The sequence below is a fragment of the Carcharhinus amblyrhynchos genome, chromosome 13 (assembly GCF_965287045.1).
Source record: "Carcharhinus amblyrhynchos chromosome 13, sCarAmb.v2.hapA, whole genome shotgun sequence".
Classification (NCBI taxonomy): Eukaryota; Metazoa; Chordata; class Chondrichthyes; order Carcharhiniformes; family Carcharhinidae; genus Carcharhinus; species Carcharhinus amblyrhynchos.
Genome location: NC_137336.1, coordinates 56,048,556 through 56,066,978, shown reverse-complemented (window position 1 = coordinate 56,066,978; position 18,423 = coordinate 56,048,556). Strand labels below are relative to the sequence as shown.

The window sequence follows — 18,423 nt, the reverse complement described above, 5'->3', positions numbered from 1 at the left end:
CTCAAAAAGCACCAATGATAATTATATCATCTAAACAACATGAACTAACTCCAGAGATCTGATTCATCATAACAAATTTCTGCCACATAATTTTTTTAATTAATTACTCAACAGTTTCACTGATCCAAGCTAGGGGATAGTGCCATGAGATTTATATTAACTTGAACTCACAATAAAACTGCACTGTGTAGTTTTTTTAACCATTGGGAAATAAATGGTTTTCTAATCTCCTTTAGTACCTAGTTCATTAGCCTCTGAAATGTGGCTGAGACCCATGGAAAACAAAGGGCATCACTGTAAAGTGATAAAGATTGACTGATATAGGGAAAAACATCTCTGCTGCCTAACCCGCACACAAAATCAAATGATCTGAAGTACTTGTAAACCATGCTTTCTCCTTGACAGACAAAATTCAAAAGCAAGGTCCTTCTGTAAGTCCATTGGAATAGGATGTCTAATTTGTTTCACTGTTCGCCATTTCCCCCAATGTGGGGGAGCTGAATCTTTGTGAAATTCCTTTCAGTGGTCATTTTTCTCCCCCATGAAAATGGCATAAAACTAGTCAGTGTCATTAAATGCATCTGAATTTCTGTATTTGCCCAACTTTAATTTTCGTATTGTTGAAAAAAGAGGCATGCTGTTGAAGTTTTATCTTGCACTCGTCAGGTCAGTCACAGGAAAACCAATAATAAAGGGAACAACAGTTTATTCTACATAAGAAGGGAGTGCTGACTGGCTGGTAATTGAAGTCTGAGTGGTAGAGTGTTGCCATGGTAATTACACCAAGGAAAACTTACTTGCCAAACTTTTGTTCAAATTCAAGTTGGGCAGCTTGACTTTGGCCAAGGCATTGCCATGGAGAATGAACAAGGAAATGATTGTTCTCCAAGCTCAACCAATCCTTTCGCTTGCTAACCAATCAGCACGTTCTTCTCGTGAAGTATAAATTGTTGTGCAATTTACTATTGTTATTCTTACAACTAATATTCACAAAGGATGTGAGCTAGGATAAAGGATAAAATTAAATCATGTTTAACTTACTTGATTTGAGGTACCAGGGAGGGTATATGAAGGTATTATGATGATGTGGTGACCATAGATTTCAAAAGGTATTTGATGAAGTGTGACACAAGAGATGTCAGCAAAATTGAAGGCTATGGAATAAAAGGGGCAATGGCAACATAGATATGAACTTAACTGAGTGACAGAAAATGTAGAAGATAATGGATGGCTGTTTTTCTGACTGGAGGGAGGTGTCCAGTGAGGTTACTCAAAGGATTATTGTTTTTCTTGATACATAGATGTGACATAGACTTGGCGGGTGGACTTTACAGGCACAGTTTCAAAATTTGCAGATGATGCAAACTTACTGTTTAATGAATTGTGAGCAGAATACTATTAGATTTCTCAGAACGTAGACTGAGGACAGATCAAATTTAATTTAATGCAGAGAAATTTTATATTTTAGTAGGAAAAAGGCATGTCAATATATTCTAAAGAGTGTAGATCTAATGAGGATGCAGGACCATCAACACCTAGGAGTATATGTGCACAAATTGTTGAAGCAGGACAGGTTGAGAAAGTGGTTAATAAAGCACATATGGATCCTGAGCTTTAGAAATAGAGACAAACACTGGTTTGGCCTCAGTTGGAGTATTGTGTCCAATTTAGGAACTTGTGAAAGCATTATAGAGGTGTAGAAAAGATTTATGATAGTTCTGTGAATGAGGGACATTAGTCAAGTGGATGTTCAATCATGAGCAGTCCAGACAAGAGAGAGAAAATGTCGCCGCTGAGAGGGGGATTGAGAACCAGAGGGCACCAATTTAAGATGATTGGCAAACGAAGTGAAAAAACAAGAAAATCTTTCTATGCCTCAGTGGATAGGATCTGGAAAATACTGTCTGAAAGTGTGGTGGAGAAAGATTTAATAATGGCTTTTGATAGGGAAATGGAGAGGAACAAAAATGCTGGGGAAGTGGGATGAGCAGAACTGCTCTTACAGAGAGCCAGCACAGACCAAATGGCATCTTTCTGTTCTGTATCCTTTCTGTGGTTCAAGTTCCACTTCATTATTTACCTTATTCAGATAAGTGACCAAACTGAATTGAATTCTCTGGGGTAACCTGCAGAGATTAAATTGCAGGACTACTTCTCTGAAAACTTTGATTATACTGCAACAATAAGTAACTATGCCTGACCCTCTACTAATCCAAACATAAATAAGAGGGAGGTTTGACATCTCCACATACACAAGATAGTTAGACTTCTTGATTGTACCCCATGTACTTAGTTAATAAATGTCAGGCTTGCTGTTACTGCTCCCTGAATGTTTGTACTTCTTCCTCTCCCTTCCAGTCTCAATGCAGCAGTGATCAAATCCACAGTCCTGGGTAAATAATTGTGGCAGGCAATAGTTGAAGTAACATAATGCATTCTGGAATTATATTAATTCTAAAGCAAAATATGGAACATGGTACCAGATGTATTTGATGGTTTGGTATATCCTGCCAATGTGCCCTGTTGGTAATTAGCTCAACTGTTGCTATATTATTTATTTCAAGATGTTTCCTTGGTTAGTCAGTGAATCTAAAGTTGCAGCAGCTTCAGGGTTTTTCTCCAGATTTGCAGTAATGTCCTTAACCTGAGAAGTTGTTTGATCTGTTCTCCTATATGTTCCAAATTATTTCCCTTCATTTGCAATTATTTTTAATACTTTTTTTGTTTTTATATGGGGTGTTGTGGACATAACTTCACCTTGATAAGCTTCTGAGGGTAAATCACTTCACCTATTTTACACTTTAACTTGCAGTCGTCCTTGGCTTATTTAGTATCCACCATTCTAAAATAATATGTTAATTCTGATGATAAGCAATGGGATCCAGCTAGGTTAGCTTGTTCTATAGGTAGCCATTGAGTTGTTCAAATAGTCAAGCATAGTTCTGATGTCCTCGTTACTCTGCAGTTTCTCAGTTGTCTTTTAGGCTAATCTTGAAGTATTTTGTTTGCTCTGTGGGAGCAGTTGAACTGCTCCAGTTGTCTTCATCCATTTTTTTCTACTTCTTGCTATACCTAGTCTATGCCATAACTTATTCCAGCACTTGTGTGAAAGATCTTTCCATAGGATGTGCCAGGATTTTATTGATTCACCTTTACCTGTTGTTTCAGGGATAATTACAGCATGTACTTCAGCATCATTCATTTTCATCAGCACACAGACATGGACTAGGAGTATAATTTGAGCTTACATCAACATCTGTCACAGTGTCTGAAAGGCACATCACATCCCATTTCTGATGTTAGGTTGCGATAACCTCACCTGGTAGTAAGCCTTGGATACAAGCTGACGTTGCCACAAAGAAGTGGATGGAAATTGTCAACATTGAAGGTGTTTCTTTCGGAAGAAGAGAAACTGTTAAAATGTCCTAAGATTAAGACAAGGGCCCATAACTTCCGAGATTCCAGAAATCATAACTTGGGGGGATACCTCAAATATGCGCAGGGGGATCCACTTCTGGAAGTCCACTTTGGTAGGAATAATGGTAGGAAGGACTACTACTTACATGGCGAAAAGCTGCAGCATGCTACGGTGCAGAGGGACCTCGGGGTCCTTGTGCATGAGTCGCAAAAACCCAGCCTGCAGGTGCAGCAGGTGGTCAGGAAGGCGAATGGGATGCTGGCCTTCATAGCGAGGGGGATTGAATATAAAAGTAGGGAGGTCTTGCTGCGACTGTACAGGGCACTGGTGAGGCCGCAGCTGGAGTACTGTGTGCAGTTTTGGTCGCTGCACTTACGCAAGGATATTTTGGCCTTGGAGGGAGTGCAGAGGAGGTTTACTAGGCTGATACCGGAGTTGAGGGGGTTGAGCTATGAGGAGAGGCTGAATAAACTAGGCTTGTACTTGTTAGAGTTTAGAAGAATGAGGGGAGATCTCATTGAGACATATAAGATGATGAATGGGATGGATAGGATAGAGGTGGAGAGGCTCTTCCCGCTCAGAAAGGACAGTAGGACTAGAGGGCACAGCCTCAAGATAAGGGGGGTGCGGTTCAGAATGGAGTTGAGGAGGAACTTCTTCACTCAAAGGGTGGTGAATCTCTGGAATTCTCTGCTGGTTGAAGTGGTGGAGGCTGCCTCGCTAAATATATTTAAGACACGGGTAGATAGGTTTTTGATAGGCAAGGGGATTAAGGGTTATGGGGAGAAGGCGGGAAAGTGGAACTGAACCACTTCAGATCAGCCATGATCTTATTGAATGGCGGGGCAGGCTCGAAGGGCTAGATGGCCTACTCCTGCTCCTATTTCTTATGTTAAGTCCCCAGGGTGAGAATTTCCTGGCAGTTGCGCTGGAAACTACCATTGGCCAATTGCCCTGCACTAGAAACCATCGGAAAGTACAACTTAAATCACAAACTTCGGATGTTTGTAACTGTCCTGCAATAATAGCTACCATGAAAAATTAGAAGAATTAGAATCACTCCTAACTCTTTTAAGTAACTATAACATTGATCCCTGACCCACAAGCACCATCTCAAACCATGCAACCCCCCCACCCCCCCAACACCTAACCCTTTGCTTGATCAGTCCTCCCCAACATACTGACCACTCAACTGTCAATTCCCCTCCCCGTCCAACTGACCCTATCCTGTCCACTTACCTGCAAACCAATCTTCTTCCTGGCTTAAAAGTGTCAGAACCTTCGAACGTACTGGCTTTATGACAGCTATGTCATTAAAAAAAAGAATGGCATCCGTACTTCTGTCTTTCCCACCCTCAACAGAAGGCATCAAAAAAGCGCTGCCCTAAATAATTGTCACCCCTCCTGAATCAGAAGCAAAGAATTGGCTGGATTTCCTGGTAAGAAACTAAGAGCAGAGTGGCAATCTGACTCTGACTGCCACTCTGTAGAAGGTTAGGCCCATGGCGATTGCAAAAAAAAAAGTTTGACTGTAATCTGATGGAAACACGGGATGGAAGTATAGTAACGTAATGTTTGTCTTTGCTTGTTTCTTACTACATTAGCTCATAGCACAAGGTTACTATGTTGCTTTCCATAGCCTTGTTCTGTCTAACTCTTAAAGAATGGATGGAAATGAAGTAGACCATTTGGTCCATTGAACTTGCCCCATCATTTTTGTTAGGTTTTGCAACTGTTAACTGTTTCTCCATAATCTCCAATTATGCTTGCTTCTTAAGTAAGCACCTGCCTCCTTTTTAAATATCTCCATTGAGATGAGATGGTGTATTCCACATTCTCACAAACTTTTTCATAATAACAGGAGCAGGCTGTTTAGTCCCTCAAGTCGGCTCTGCCATTTATATTTGATAGCCAATCTGTCATAACCCTATTTATCCAATTTGACTCCATGACCCTTAATATCACCAGCTAATAAATTGTGCTGATCTCAGTTTTCAAATTTTTAATTGGTCTAGTGTCTAATATTTTTATACACTTGCACTACTTTGAAAATTGTTGAAAAAAAAGACACATTGCAAACTACTTTGTCTTTTACTCATCAGGCCAAACTCAAGAATGCCAAATTTCAAACAAGAACAGTTTGCGTTATAGGAGATAAGGCTGCTGATTGGTTGGCAAGTTGACTCTGGTGTAGGCAATACTATGGGGCATGCAATGGGGAACTATAGGTTCCCCAAGCTCTTGAGAACTGGCCCCCAGGACATATGCATGTATGTCATCCTAGGTAGCAGGCTCTAGCTCTTTGGTCTTCTTGGGAGCTTAACATGGAAATAATGCATCAAAGCTGTCCTGGGGGATAATGATGATCCTAATCAGATCATTGTTTGCTGTGAAACTTGCAAATAGGATACCAATTTCAGACATGAAAGGTGCCCAGTCTATTACAAAACACCCTGGAAAGGCGAAGGCTGGAATTTTCCCGTTGTGTCCACCATGGGAATCGTAGCGGGTAGTACAGGACCATACAAAGCTCTGTTGATCTCAGGCGGGAATTTCCAGTCTTGGGCAAGCGCAGCCAGAAAATCCTGCCCAAAGTATTTCAAAAAAATTGAAAAAAAAGGGTTAAACAAAATCTTTCATACTGCTATAATAAAGTGGTATTTTCCACAAAAGGATGCTGCCATTGGTCCACAAATGTGTTCTGCCTACCATACAGTAGAGCAACCTCATGTATAAATTTCATTTTCTTTTGTTGTCTATGTATTTATGATTTATGGTTTATGATTTTAGTTTGATTTTGTTCTTCTTTATTCATCCATGGCATCTCATTTCTGGTGAAATTGCTGTTGTTTTTTAATGAGATATTTTGATATTTCCCACTGTTCTTGGTCAGTAAAATTACTGTCTTAATTTCTTGTCCATTTTACAATTCATTACCTTTGGTCTTTTTATTCTCCTTTTATTATGCTGTGATAGCTATTTCCTAAATGCTCCCCTTTGCTTACTTCCTTTACCTGTTCTGCTTCATTTCCTATTAGAACCACCAGTGTTCCCTCGCTTAGAATTTATTTTACATAGTGAATCAGAAAGGAGTCCTCCACACGTTATAAAACTCTATTCCATGTATGCCTTTTGATATCTCTAGTTAACTACGCCCTTTACATGTTTCACAAAGTTATTACATACTTCTTCAGGAACCGCTTTAAGGTTGTCTAATATCTGCCTATTAATGTGATTGATCCTTCATTTTTTTTATTTCAATCCACACGGATTCTGTTTCTAACACAGTTAGTTATGTTCATTTTTTTAACTAATTCTTTGTTATTAAAATAACTTAGTTATTAATGACTTGGAAGAGGGAATAAGTTTGCAGATGATACGAAGATGGCTGGACTTGCTGATAGTGAGGAGCAGTGTCAGGCAATACAGTGGGATATCGATAGGTTGGTATATTGGGCAGAGAAATGGCAGATGGAATTTAATCCAGATAGATGCGAGGTGATGCATTTTGGAAGAAATAACGTAGGGGGAGTTGCATGATAAATGGTAGGCCTATTAAGAGTATAGAAATGCAGAGGGACCTGAGGGTGCAAGTACACAAATCCTTGAAGGTGGCAGTGCAGGTGGAGAAGGTGACGAAGAAGGCCTATGGTGTGCTTGCCTTTATAGGGAGGGGTATAAAGTATAAAAGCTGGCGTATAATGTTGCAGTTGTACAGAATGTTGGTTCACCTGCATTTGGAGTACTGCGTCCAGTTCTGGTCACCTTACTACCGGAAGAACGTGGAGACCCTGGAGAGAGTGCAGAGGAGGTTTACCACGATATTGCCTGGTATGGAAGGACTGAGCTATGAGGAAAGATTGGGCAAATTGGGGCTGTTCTCCTTAGAAAGGCGGAGAATGAGGGGAGATCTAACAGAGGTGTATAAGATTATGAAGGGTATAGATAAAGTGAACAGTGGTAAGCTTTTTCCTAGGTTGGATACAATAATTATGAGGGGCCATGGTCTTAGGGTGAGAGGGGCGAGGCATAACTCGCATGTTAGAGGGAGGTTTTTCACACAGAGGGTGGTGGGGGCCTGGAATGCACTGCCAAGTAGAGTGGTGGAGGCAGGCACGCTAGGGTTGTTTAAGGCTTATTTGGACAGGCACATGAGCGGACTAGAGGTGGAGGAATACAGGAGACTTTTCTAAGTAAAGATCAAGAGCTTTGGGACGTCCCTGGGAATCAATTGATTCCTATGGACCTTCCAACATACTTCATGGCTCACTTGCTTTATTTCTGCGCTTCTGGGGATTCCGTAAACGTCTGTCTAAGTTTTGCATGTTTATTGATGTCTTCTTTTACTTCACAGGTGATTCAATCCGCCTTGTTGACCAACAAGGGGCATACATGCGGTGGGTTGTGCAAGGGCTGCTCTTGGATGTTGCTTTGAGAGTTGCCTAGTGCTTTACGTCATTTGTGTACGCTTAAACTGGACCATCTGACAGGCAACACGACAGCTCAGTGACTACCACTGTTTGCTGTGCAGATACGTGGATTTGGGCCAGTGCCTGCGGGAGTTTGCACATTCTCCCCGTGATTGCGTGGGTTTTCTCCGGGTGCTCCAGTTTCCTCCCACATCCCAAAAACGTGCTCTTAGGCTGATTGGTGCAACAATTTGTCCCTAAATTAGTCTTCCCTCAATCTTCCCCAATAGGTGTAGACAAAGGTCATGGGTAGAGGAGGGCACTCATAATGTTAAAATGGTGGCGTGGGCTCGTTGGGCCGTAGGGCCTGTTTCCCGTGCTGTGTTGTTCTTTGTTCTTTGTTCTTTGTTAATATTATCTCTAATATCCCCCCTTCCTCCCCAGTCCTTTTGGATTAGTTATAACCTGCAATATTTAGTGGACCTTTCTTTCTTGTAGCTTTGTTTTAGTTATTCCTACTACATTTGAGTTCCTTGCTGTAGATTATTGCCTCTAATTCCCCCATTTTGTTTTGAAGGCTGCGTATATGATTGTAATTTGTCTTTGGTAGTTTATTTAATTTTTAATCAGATCCTTTTGTGCTTCTGTTTAAGTGTAATGTTACCCTTGTTCCATACCTTGGTCTGACCTTCGCTCTCATTTATAGTTTTTGCCATCAGACTAATATTATTATCAGGATCTTCCCTTCAGCTTACCAGTTTTAAAAATCTATTGATACCCCTATTTATCATTTCTGCAAGTATATAGGTTTCCGTCCGGTTCAACTGAAACCTGTCCCAGTGGTACTGTGCTTTCTACACTAGGCTTTTGGCCTAATATTCACCTTCCTTATCAGTATATACCGAATTAGTATTTGGCTGGAGCAATTATTTCAAGATTCCATGAGGTCTTATTCTGCTAGTGTCTTAGCAGGACCTTGTTCTTTTTCTTCCCTTTGTGATTAGTCCCAGTATGGATCGTAACAAATGGATCCTTTTGCACCTTTTCCAAATCCCTCTCTAGTTGCTCTTAAATGTCCTTTATCTTTGCACGAAGTAGATAGCACATCCTTCTAGAACTTTGGTTGCGAGTGGAGAGGATGCTATTATCAAATGTTCTATGACTATATAACCTTTCTATCCTGTTCTTCAGCTGCCATGGACTTTGTGTAGCATGGTTAGCATTCCAGCTGTCTAGTCCGTGGCTGAGATCCTTATCCTCCAGGCAGCTAGTACATTGTAAAATGTTGGAAAATCTCACTAGATCTGACAGTATCTGTGAAGAGAGAATAGAGCCAGTGTTTTGAGTCTGGATGACCCTTCGTCAGAGTAAATTCTACCTGTTTGACATGATTGGTATCTGCAGTGCCTTCTCTAACCCCTTTCAGATCCTTGTTACCCTACTGATTAACAGTCACACATTCCCCTTCCTGAACTTGTGCTTTTCTCTGAGATGAGACTGTTCTTTGGCAAAAGTTATCCAAAAATTTCCCTTTCTCCCTTTGTCTCTAACTTTCAGTCCAGCTTAGAAACCTCTGTGCCGAGTGTCTCAAACCAGGGTTAATCTTACTACCCATGAATGCGACCTGTTACAGTACTGACACCTCTTATTTATTTATTTATTCATTGGTAGTAATTTATACTTGCAACTAATATTCAACTGAGGTCTAGTGTTGTGAAAGAAAAGTGCCTTGGATGCTGAAAATCTGACTTAAAAACAGAAAATGCTGCAAATACTCAACAGTGCCAGGAAGCATTAATGGAGAGAAAAACAAGAGTTAATGTTTCAGTTCTGAAGAAACGACAGACACCTGAAACCTTGGTCATAATTCTCTGGCTGTTTACACCAGCGGGGTTCTCCACTCCAACTGCAGTGAATAGAGATTTGGCCAAGTGCCAAATTCTTCATCATTGCTTGCAGCAGCAGCGGGGCAGGAACAGCCAGAAAATTCCGGCCCTTAGCTCTGTTTTTTAGTTAATCTAATGGATCAGTTTTGCTCTACTGCTGTTTGAGTGGCCAGGAGTAGGTAGTCTGACTGGTGAGGAGAGTGTTCCAGAATGGACTATTTCAGGTATTGTGCTTATGCCTAATCACCACATTAGGAACAACTTGTTTTCAGTCAGAGCAGTTGGACACATCAAACCTGTCCACACTTGTCTTGGCAGTTAAACTACTGATCCAATACTTTTTTGGCTGCTATTGGCAATTCACATCAGTACCCCATGATGTAGTATCATATTACTCGCCAAAATAGTTGGGGAGGAGGAGAAAAACATTGCATTATTTCTCTGCTGGTGCAATCCAGTGTAAAATAAAGTTTGAACTTGAAAGCAAAGTGCTGAAAAGCTCAACAGGCCAGGCAGCATCTGTGCAGAAACAATTAACATTTTGAATCCAATATGACTCTACTTCGGAACTGGGAAACTTGAAATTTATTGTTTTCCAGCCTAGTTTATAATCATGACAGTTTTTACTCCCCTCCCTGCCCCACTGCTAGAGAATGGCAAGGCAATTGACTCTCAGGCCTCTGGTAACAGACACGTGTAAGAGTAGCCTGAAGCACTTGTCCCTGCAATGTTCAACCATGATGTGGAGATGCCAGCGTTGGACTAGGGCAGGCACAGTAAGAAGTCTCACAACACCAGGTTAAAGTCACGAGGTTTTGGACTACTGCTCCTTCATCACCTGATAAAGGGGCAGCACTCCGAGAGATCGTGATACCAAATAAACCTGTTGGACTTTAATCTGATGTTGTGAGACGTACTGTTCAAGCCATTGTCATGTAAGAACTTCCCAGTCTCCATATTATGACTCCCAAACAATGGAATGCCCAAAATTGGGAATTCAAAGGTACAGGGGAGCCAGTCCATGACATATGCCACATTTCTGCCACACAGTTGAGGGTCCAAACTGGTGCAAATATAAAATGCAAGCTGCTGATTAAGTAAGTGTGACACAGTAGAGGATTTAGAGTTAGTGGGGCCCTGTGCATGGCTTCACTCCCTCTCATCCCAAGAGGAAGAACGTTTTCTCTTATCTCTTCCAATGCTGCCCTCCCCTCCCCTCCCCTCCACGCAATCACCACCAGCCAGGTCTCCCCCTCAAAGAGGAGAGTAGCATATGGTCGTCTGGGATTATGGCGACTTTACCTTTATTTTTGAAACCCCAATAAATTGCATAAACATTATTTTTCTTTCACAGAACCGTATTAACTCTACCTGATTCCCTTTAATTTTTTTAAGCGCCCTATCATAACATCTTTTAACAATAGCTTCCCCATGACAGATGTTAAGATAACTGGCCTGTTCTTCCCTGCTTTCTGTTTCCCTTTTTGAATAAGGAGTTTTATTTGCTATTTTTCATTCTAATGGAACCTTCCCTGAATTTAGGGAATTTTTGAAAATTAAAATCAATGCATCAACTCTTTCACTAAAGACCCAAGGATGTAATCCATCAGAACCTGGGGATTTGTCAGTCTGCAAACTCAACAGTTTGCAAAGTGCCATTTCCTTGGTGATTGCAAATTTCCTGAGTTCCTCTCTCTCCCAATTTGTGATTTACGGCTATTTCCTGGATGTTACTTGTACTCCCTGTGCTGACGACAGGCGTAAAATACCTGAGCAATTCATCTGCCATTTCGTTATTATCATTAATTCACATTCTTTAGGATGCTCGCTCTGTTAACTCTTCTTAAGTATCTATAGAAACTCTTACTGTCCATCTTTATTTCTAGCTAGCTTTCCTGCATATATTCATATTTTTGTCCTTTATCTTTTTTGTCATTCTTTGCTGACCTTTATATTCTCTCCAATCTTTTAACCTGTCACCCATCTTTGCACAACTAAAGACTTTTTCTTTAAATTTGAAACTGTCTTTAACTTTTTTGTTTGTTTTTATTCCAATTCAATCCAATCAAGTCCAATTCAGAGTCTCAACAAGTTGAGACATTCCTGATCCAAGCTGACAAGACAGGGCTGTCACCTCCTGCCTTGGGCTTGATCTACATGATCCAAACTGATTGGACTAGGTATAGCTCCTCCTCCAAGACTTGATCTCATTTGCATCTTAGCCAAAGGCCGAGATGCCCCTTTAAAAAATTGCTTCAAATGAAGTTAAAATGTAACGTAATGACTTCAACCAAGTACAGCATGTTGATACTACACTTGATCTTAGCCAAAAGGCTGAGACTTTTTAATTAATCATGGATAGTGGGTCACTCCTTGGAACTTTTCTTTCAAGTTGGAACGTATTCTGTTTAATTTGCATCTCTTATTGACCTACCTCATTTGCCAATTCACTTTAGCCTAGCCCTTCTTTTATTCCCACACAAGGGAGACAGTGGCATAGTGTATTATCTTTGGACAATTAATCTAGAAGATCCAGGGTAATGATCTGGAGACCCAGATTCAAATTCCACCATGGCAGATGGTGAAATTAAATTCAATATAAAACCTGGAATTAAAAGTTAAATTATGACTATGAAACCTTTGTCAATTGTTTTAAAAAACCCACTTAATTCACTAATGTCCTTTCAGGAAGGAAATCTGCTGTCCTTACCCAGTCTAGCCTACATGTGACTCCAGACCCCAGCAATGTAGTTGACCCTTAACTACCTCAGGTATAGGCATTAAATGCTGGCCCAGCCAGTGACGCCCACATCCCATGTACGAATAAAAAAAACTGCCCTTATTTAAGTTTAAAATATTAGTTTTGGACCCACTATTCTCTCCCTGTAGATTCAATCATCTTCAGCTGCTTAATCTTCCCTCCATCATATGATCAGGAGTGGGGATGTTTACAGATGGTCACACAATGTTTAGCACCATTCGTGACTCTTCAAATACTGAAATGGTCTATGTCCATATGCAGCAAAGACCTAGACAACATTTGGATTGATAAGTCGCAAATGACATTCATCCCACAGAAGTGCTGTGACCATCTTCATCAAGAGAGAATCTAACCGTCTCTCCTTGATATTCAATGGCATTACCAGCACTGAATCCCCCACTATCAACATCCTGGGGTTACCATTGATCAGAAACTGAACTCACCAGCCATATGAATATTGTGGCTACATGAGCAGGTCAGAGGCTGGGTAAGTAATCCACCTTCTGACTCCAGAAATTTTCAAAATTTCCATTTACTGTCACAATGCATTATCATTTGTACAGTTTTGTGTTCCTTTAGTTTTATAAAATGATGATTAATGTTCAAGGTGGTTATTGAGTCATTTTTCCACTTGATTTTTGAATGCCACCATACAATGGTTCGCACTGATGCCTCACAGTGCCAGGAACCTGGGTTCAAGCCCTGGCTTGAATAACTGTCTGTGTGGAGTTTGCATATTTTCTCGTGTCTGCGTGGGTTTCCTCTGGGTGTACTGGTTTCCTCCCACAGTCCAAAGGTGTGCGGGTTAGGTGGATTAGCCATGCTAAACTGCCCCTTAGTGTCAAGGGGACTAGTGTAAATACATGGGGTTATGGGGATAGGGCCCGGTGGGATTGTGGTCGATGCAGACTCGATGGACCGAATAGTCTCCTTCTGCACTGTAGGATTCTATAAGTTACGTTAGGTATAATTAATACGGAGCTGAGTCACATTCTCTCCTCCTCCTCCAGCCAAGGTAACCTAATTGATGCTGTTTTTCCACCAAAACACCCTCGATGTGGATCTTTTTGGGGTTACCTTGTTGCATTAGTACTAATTATGTCAAATCTGGGTTAGTTGTGCACTACTGCTGTCCAAATACAAACAAATCCTTAAAATGGAGCCTTCGCACCTAAATAAATTTTATGTGCTTGGATATATTTTTTAGCTTTTACATTGGTAAAAATTCATTCCTAGGTGGTTTAAATTGTCAGTCATTTTGATCATATCTCAGTCTTTCTTCTGTGCCGGAGACAGGTGAACCTGCCTGTTTTGCTGTTCTTATCTGGTCTGTTCTCAGAACAATTACAGCAGTGTTTGTAGCAAGCTTAATTTTCCAGTATTTTAACCAAGTATGGGTCTGGTATTCCAGCCTCAAGCATGTCCTTTACACCTGAACTTTCACCTTCAATATCAAATTCGATGTTTTTGTTTCCTTCCTGAGGTACAGCATATAATTTTGAAATGATTTCAGTTGCTTAAACATCAGAGTTCCCAGCCAAAGTTCATGGTATACTTTCAAAAGCTTCCACAAATTTCTTGATGCCATACTGCTCAAGACCAGGTCATGACTCTCCGCAAGTTGTGACCCACTTAGCCAGCTCGATCTCAGTTGCTCCTGCACCTGGCACACAGCATTTATCCTTTGTAAGAACTTGAAAAGTGTTGACACCATCATCACCTGCCCTCTCAACCTCATCCATTATGTTATCTGTAGAACCCTGGACTAAAACTGTGGAGATTGCACCGTCTTCTTTCTCATGCTTAAATGTTGCCACCTGTGTGTCTGGGACTAAAGGGATCAATGGGTATGAGGGGAAAGCAGGGTCAGAATATTGAATTCAATGATCAGACTTGATCAAAAAGAATGGTGGAGGAGGCCAAATGGCCTAATCCTGCTTCTATTTTCAATGTTTCAGTGTAAATTCAAGCAGTGTATCTGGCAGGAGGTGCATTCAAATGTAGTCAATGAATAGAGAATATTGAATTTGACACGTCTGAAAATACACTGCTTACCCATTCTGACATGCTTTTTGTTTCATCAGTTGATCTGTTCATAATGTTCACTGTCACACAACGGCTTGGAGGATACGAGGCGGTGAGTACCCTTCCTCTTATTTTGCGGGGCTGTTAACGCATATCCTTGTAACTAGTTTTGAAATAAATGATTCTTGGAACTCTGACTCATGACCGTATTGGAGAAGTTGCTAAGTTCAGAAATCTGTGTTTGCATTTGAGGATCTTTCTGACACTCCCAATTCTCTACCCTTATCAGAGGTGGTTTTTCCCAGATGCATCCGACCCCCATGCCATTAAGATATATTTCTTTAACAATTTTTGACTGACCATCAAGGACAAAATCACACTGGATTTTTTCTATTCTCTTTAACCTCCTTCCACAGCGAAATGGGAATTCCGAAGTATTATTTATTTTGGCCTCCCTTAAATTAAGGCATCCTTCTGTAGTCTGACCTGCTTCAGTGTTTGAAATTGTCACAGCTGTGGTATTCAGTAAATTTGTTTCTTCATGGGTAGCTCGTAACTTGAGTTCTGAGTAATTATCCATTCTGATCATAAGATCCTAAGGATTCTGTTCACATACACAATGGAGTGCTGATTCCAATAGTACATGTTAGGGTAGCACCTGTCATACCTAACTCCCCCTTTACCAGTACTTTAAGGAAAATGGAATTTAAATTTGCAAGTTATAAATTACATAGCTTTTCATTTTTTTAAGCTAGAGGTGGCTGTTATTAAAAATATCCTGACTTCTTATTGCAGGTAACTGCCCGTCGGTTGTGGAAACATATCTATGACGAGCTGGGTGGTAACCCAGGGAGCACTAGCGCTGCCACTTGTACCAGGAGACACTATGAGAGGTAGAGTACATTATACCTCACTGTCAATCTGCACTCTTAAGACTTCAGTTATCAGTGAAACCTTCAACTTTTTCAAGCAACCGACAGAATCTGGTATCAGATCAGTAGCTATTGCACCTGGGCATAATGAGCTGGTACGAAGTTGTTGAAAGAAGTCGTCTGTCTTATACTCTGGAACTTAGGTTTATATCTACCCAAGTGGTGATGGTCTGGGTTGCCTGCCTTTCATATCTGACTTGATGCCAGAATCTGTTACAGCTGAGTGTAACTCAGTGGAAAAGCAAATTGTGTGGATGAGTGGAAAAGCAAATTGCGTGGAGGGTGTGGAAAGTCTGCAGAGAGATCTGGATAGGCTGAGTGAGTAGGCGAGGACCTGGCAGATGGAGTATAATGTTAGCAAGTGTGAGGTTATCCACTTTGGCAGAAATAATAGTAGGAGGGATTATTATTTAAAAGGCGAAAAGCTGCAGCGTGCTATGGTGCAGAGGGACCCGGGGGTCCTTGTGCACGAGTCGCAAAAACCCAGTCTGCAGGTGCAGCAGGTGATCAAGAAGGCAAATGGAATGTTGGCCTTTATAGCGAGGGGAATAGAATATAAAAGCAGGGAGGTCTTGCTGCAACTGTACAGGGTACTGGTGAGGCCGCAGCTGGAGTACTGTGTGCAGTTTTGGTCACGCACTTGCGTAAGGATATTTTGGCCTTGGAAGGAGTGCAGAGGAGGTTCACTAGGCTGATACCGGAGATGAGGGGGTTGGACTATGAAGACAGACTAAATAGACTGGGTCTGTACTCGTTGGAGTTTAGAAGGATGAGGGGGGATCTTATAGAGACGTATAAGATAATGAAGGGAATGGATAGGGTAGAGGTAGAGAGATTCTTCCCGCTTAGAAAGGATAGCAGGACTAGAGGACACAGCCTCAAGGTAAGGGGGGGGGGGGGGGCGCCGTTTAGATCAGAGTTGAGGAGGAACTTCGTCACTCAGAGGGTGGTGAATCTCTGGAATTCTCTGCCTGTTGAAGTGGTGGAGGCTACCTCACTAAATATATTTAAGTCATGGGTGGATAGGTTTTTGATAGACAGGGAAATTAAGTGTTATGGAGAGAAAGCGGGAAAGTGGAACTGATCTACTTCAGATCAGCCATGATCTTATTGAATGGCGGGGCAGGCTCGAAGGGCTAGATGGCCTACTCCTGCTCCTATTTCTTATGTTCTTATGTTTTACCTCTAGGCACAGGAACACAAACTGTCGCCTGAAAGGTGACCCAAATTGAGATTTTGCAGTGCGAATTCAGTCCCTGGAAAAGTGCATTAGAAAGCTTTTTGGTTCAGCCCAAGAGAAGATGCAGGCAACCTGGAGCCAAACTGTATTAAGCTTGAGGCACTTTCAATTTTTCAGCAAATTAAGATCCACACTAAAATTTTATTCAAATAATTTAAATTTAAAGAGGCACAATTTTGTATTAAGAAATGTTTGCTAAGAAAAATGGTGAAACATGATGATGTACTTTGTATCTTTGTCATTGTGTTAATTGGATATGGTTTCATCTTGAAATGATGCTAAGTGGCTTCGTTTTTCTTAACAGCACATAAAGACTAAATCTTGCTAAAAGAAATAGAGGTGAACCAAAGTGTAAGCCTCAGCTCCTTGGTTGCATATTCATCTCTGTACAAGTTCAAGATGCTCTCCAGTGACTTAATCACATCTAGCCTGCAGTTCTAGTGCAGTGTTGTGGAGTTCTTCTACTGCCAGAGTCAGATATCAGATCAGATGTTAAATCAAAATTCTGTAAACCTTCTTAGATGAAGGAGAAAGATCCCATGCCATTATTTGAAGAAGAGCAGTAAAGCAACATTTATACTATAAGCCCCAAATCTTCTGGTCTCTTGATTTTCAGATACCATACATACAACCCCAAAATGCACGTTGGGACCCCACAGAAGTCTCAGTGCACACAATGTACTTCTGACAGTCAATTCCCTTGTTCCCTGGGGCCCTCCACAAAAGTCTTGGAATCTGAGTTCAGACATACTTATTTGGATAATTACCCAGGAATCGATAGACAGTATATCCTGCCCTAACTTCTGAGTAATTATTGACTCCCAATCATTCACATTGATTTCTCAGCCCCACTCCCAGTCAGACTTGACTAACCTCCAACCTGACTACTCCTCCCAACCTGAGCCAACTGGCCTCTCACTCACTCATCCATCACATCCACTTCATCCACCTGCCACTCCAACCGCTTACCTCAACCCTTTTACCACCCTGCTTATTTATTTATTTATTCATTCATCCATTCACTAGCATTTACACTGGGTGTTCACATACACACTCATACTTATACACACTCATACTTGCACACACTCCCCAACGGAGGTCTCAAATGGCCGGTATGCTCTGGATGCCTGGTGTGACGGACCGCGACAGAGATATGCAGCTCTATCTGGGCGCACCTATCTTTTCAATGTGTTATTGCTTCAATGAAGTAGCTATAATTTACATGACAACACCAAGGTCATTAATTGACATTTGCAGTGTTGGCTCAATCTGATGTTGCCATGGATTTTCTGCTACTAACCAGTGAGAAAGAAAGCAAACTTGCAGGAGGATCTCAAGGCACTCCTCAAAGTGTTTCACGGCAAATGAAGTACTTTGAAGTGTAATGGCTGTTATAATGCAAGAAATGTTGCAGCCAAATATGCAGAGCAAGAGCCCACCATCAGAAAAGAATAAGTAATCAGATAATCTGTTTTAGTTACGTTGGTTGATGGATAAATGTTGCTCAAGACTCCAGAGGGAGCTCCTCTGCTCTTCTTCGAATAGTGCCACCTGAGAGGGCAATCATTTAATGTCTTATCTAAAGACGCCACCTCTGACAATGCTGCATTCCCCCCTAACTGCACTGAAGGGCCTGCCTAGATTATAGTTTTAAGTCTCTGCAGCAGCTCTTGAAATCGTGGCCTTCTGTCTGAGTTAAAAGCATTACAACTCAGCCAAGATGAAGAAATTGTTTTAAAAGGCAACTAAATA

General features: G+C 41.2%; 1 protein-coding gene across 1 annotated transcript in view; it reads left to right on the top strand.

The window, feature by feature from the left end:
- The window catches only part of LOC145351923 (uncharacterized), a 92,454-nt gene that overhangs the window by 61,792 nt on the left and 12,239 nt on the right, over nt 1-18,423 (top strand). The window contains exons 8-9 of the mRNA XM_080201714.1: nt 14,559-14,611; nt 15,295-15,392. Coding sequence (XP_080057840.1) covers nt 14,559-14,611; nt 15,295-15,392 — 151 coding nt within the window. The remainder of the gene's footprint in view (nt 1-14,558; nt 14,612-15,294; nt 15,393-18,423) is intronic.